The 3,870-nt window shown below is 35.4% G+C and overlaps 1 protein-coding gene across 1 annotated transcript; it reads left to right on the forward strand.

Moving 5' to 3' along the window:
• Positions 1-897: 897 nt before the first annotated feature.
• On the forward strand, positions 898-2,719 carry LOC127750737 (ATP-dependent DNA helicase PIF1-like). Its single transcript, XM_052273124.1, has 2 exons — positions 898-950; positions 1,099-2,719. Exons 1-2 carry the CDS (start codon positions 898-900, stop codon positions 2,717-2,719), a joined length of 1,674 nt encoding a protein of 557 aa, XP_052129084.1.
• Positions 2,720-3,870: the final 1,151 nt, after the last annotated feature.

Consider the following 3,870-nt stretch of genomic DNA (forward strand, 5'->3'; position numbering starts at 1 on the left):
AACATACCTTTCACCCTCCTGAGCTACAATATCTTTAGCACGGGTTGTATCCCTTGTAGAACACCGAGATAATGTTGCTCCTCTGAGCTTACGGATTTTCCAAAAGTCATGGTCAGAGCAACAGTTGTGCTCAGTGGTAATACGTAAAGTCAGATGATTCCGTGAAAGCACCTGTGTGAGCTTAGAGCTGTGAAAGCACAGCTCTCCCATGTCAGTGTTCTTTGTACCACTTTATGCACATCACAACAACCATAAAAGAATCGTTCAACAACAAAAAGTACCTAAGAAAGATAACACTATGATAAGAGGTTGATAGAATTCCGTCTTGCCACCCACTCACATCCTTCTTGGGGCCCTTCAGTTTATTAAGCTCATCCTTGAGCTCCTCCCAACGATTTTGGAGTTCATGGCTGCCACTGTTGGGGTCACTAAATTCCTTTTGGCAGAACGTTTTATTTCTTTCCATATCCTCAAGCAGGAAATCTTTTTGCTTGTCAGACAGGCTCTGACCCTTCCCAGACATCTTTGAGGGAACCATGTTGCCTAAAACAAAGATATAAACAAAAGTAATCGTTATTGTAGGAAACAAAGTAAATTGAGAACATACGACAACAATCACAACCCATCCACCCCCACAGAATAGAAAGAATGAGAACTTTACAACAGAAATAGTAACGCCTAAAACTAATAGAATCACCAACACGCATCTTTGATATGATCGGAACAATTCATACGACACAACCAGTCACCACCCACGCCCACAGAAAATGAACAAGAATGGGAACTCTGGAACCAAATAGAGCATGACACGAATCTTGATGTGATGTAAATATAACCGAGCGGATCACCATTAGTAATGGACACTATGAGCGAACCAAGAATGGGGACCTTTAGACCATGAGATCTATCACCAGTTCACCAGAAGTTTTAGAACGATACGTATCTGATGTGTATCTTCTGAACCTCACACATTTTTCATGTTCCTTGGAGATCACTTGATGATTTTTTTTGCCATGAAGAAGAATTGAAACAACTGTTGCATGGTTTTGACTTACCGGTGAATGAATTTGAAGATCATGAATTTGAATTTAACGACAGTGATTCAAGCGACAGTGAAGATTTTGATCATAAAGGTAAAGAAAAAGAATCAGGTTTATCTTACCTTAGTAAATGTAAACAACGAGATTCAGATCCAGTCAATGATAAACCGAGGAAAATGTTTAATCATTCCTATGGATGTCTTAAATATGATTATAATATTATCCAAGATTTAGTCAAGGGTATTAAAGACTCTGTCTTAACAAGTAACAACTTACACTATGATTACTCCAAGCTTTCCTTGGAACAAATTGAAGTATTTAACTTTTTCAAAAGTCAACTTGACCTTGCCTCAAGTAATTCCAATATTGGTGTTAGGCGGGTTATTATCCAAGGGAAAGCAGGCTGTGGTAAAAGTTATCTTATTCATTGCATGAAACAGCTTGCATATGAACATGGTGGCCCTGACTCTTGTGTTGTTTTAGGTCCCACAGGTGTTTCTGCTAAAAATATTGGTGGTTCTACTATCCATTCTTTTTTCAGACTTCCAACTAGACAAAGTTATTTTAAAAGATTAGTGGGCCAAGAGTTACACTCTTTTCAGGAAAAGCATAAGAACCTGTCTGTTGTTTTTATTGATGAATATCCCATGGTTGGTTGCAAGCTTTTAGCCATGATTGATCAACGTTGTCGAGAACTTAAAGATTCCAGTTTACCTTTTGGCAATCTAATCATATATTTGATTGGTGATATCTATCAATTGAAAGGTGTTGGTGACAAAGCTTTGTATGATAATAATAATCCAGACCAGTGGACTTCTTTAGCTCAACTTGGAAAAGCTGCAATCTCTTCCTTTCAAAAAGCATTTCTTTTGACTGAACCACAACGCTATACTGATTACACCTACAGTAATTTTTTGGATCGTTTAGCGGTTGGTATGTGTACTGAAGAAGATTGTCAAATGATTAATTCTAGACACATCTCAAGGTTGACTGAATGTGAGTTAAAAAAGTTCGAACATGCTATTAGAATTTGCTCTATAAATGAGGATGTGAAAGAATTTAACAATGAAGAATTGATGAAGGTGGATACTGGTATTGTTCGAATTAATGCCCAGAATAATTGTAGTACTGCCTTTAAGTCAGTTGATACTTATGCAAGTGGGTTAGCAAATGTTCTGTATCTTGCTATTAATTCTCGTGTTATGTTGAAGCAAAATCTTAATGTATCAGCAGGACTTGTCAATGGTTGTTTGGGCTATGTCACAGATATTTTATATGATGAAGGCGAGAAACCACCAGCTATACCTAGGTTTGTAATTGTCAAATTTGATAATGTTGATGGTTATCCATATTTAAACGGTGGTGTTCCAATACAAGCCATACATTGTTCTTGGTCAATCAACAACATTAGCTGTTCTAGAGTTCAACTCCCTCTATCCCTAAGCTGGGCCTGTACTGTGCACAAATCGCAAAGCTTGACAGTTGAATTATGCCAGATGAATCTTGGTGAAACTGATTTTGAATTAGGTTTAACTTATGTTGCCTTATCCCGTGTTAAAAATTTGTCATCTCTTGTTCTTATGAAGCCAATTTCTTTGGATCATTTAAATTGTGTTAAACGTTCAAGAATGTTTGTTGAAAGGGAAAATTTTCTTGAATGGTTGAGACAACTAAATTAGGATTTACTCTATATAGTTTTATTATTGTCTTTTGGTTATTTGGCTATTTGAAACATCTATCCTATATGTAGCACAATGTTACCATGCATAAAATTTGTAAGGTAACTTAATAATTTCGAATCTTTTTGTCCAATTAAAGCTTTTACAAAACCTTGCTTCATTGCTTACTTTAATATAAACAAATCCATGAAGACTCACACATATTGTTTACCTTGTGGCAACTAAAACTTTTACTAGTCTAATTTAGGTGGTATTAGTGATTCAAATCATTTCTTCATCTTCATACTGACTGAAACAGTTAAATTGATTATCTTTCAGGTAAAGGATGAATTTGAACTGCGCAGATTTTGGTCACATACATTCATACTTAATGTCTCGCATGACCTTTTTTCATATTATCATGACGATTTTTCAACAAAAAACTTTCTAACCATGATCCAAATGATATCAAGTACACTCATGGATAACTGCAAAATTGGTGACCATCATCACACCATGCTCACACTAAGTGCATTACCCAGACCTTAAAAATATCCTATCATACCTTGTCCCACTAGTTTGGCCTCAACATAGACCGAGAGGGACATTTATTTTTTTGAACACCACAGTTGTCGTAAATTAAATCAAATTGAATTTGCATTTTTACATTGATTTTGTTGAGACAAGCAGAGAACTTTCCTTTTTCCTTTATTGACTTATTTATAGCTAAAGCCAAGTATTTTGTGCAATCTTTGCTTCAATTTCGGCTGCAAATTATGTACAGTTTAGGTTAACCTTCTCCATAATTTATTTTTGGGTCAATTGATAGGTAGTCACAAGCTAATTTTTAATTAGAATTGACAAAGCAACAACTTTACGTATGTATGACATTAGTCTAATTCTAATATTACATTACAATATATAAAATATTAAATCAATGCACAACTGCGTATTAGTCTAAGAAACACCCATACACTGAACAACAGATTTTGCGTATGAAAATTTGAGGTCAATTTTTCATTGATTAGAGAGTTGAACCCTATCGATTCATCCTTCGTGTGTCAGTGGGGAGGGCTTGTAAAGTTTTTTATGAGAAATTTTCTATTCACATCACATCATAGGATGAAACTAAATTCTTATTCAAATTGCAAATTGCACTGTTGTTACCTTTT

This window comes from Frankliniella occidentalis, unplaced genomic scaffold, assembly GCF_000697945.3.
Source record: "Frankliniella occidentalis isolate FOCC.00 unplaced genomic scaffold, Focc_3.1 Scaffold248, whole genome shotgun sequence".
Classification (NCBI taxonomy): Eukaryota; Metazoa; Arthropoda; class Insecta; order Thysanoptera; family Thripidae; genus Frankliniella; species Frankliniella occidentalis.

What these genes read in the sequence shown, in the direction of transcription:
- LOC127750737 (XM_052273124.1), top strand. Translation starts at nt 898, where the DNA reads ATGAGATCTATCACCAGTTCACCAGAAGTTTTAGAACGATACGTATCT. An exon ending in GAACGATACGTATCTGATGT is followed by an intron (nt 951 to 1,098) that starts GTATCTTCTGAA and finishes ATTTAACGACAG; the next exon opens with TGATTCAAGCGACAGTGAAG.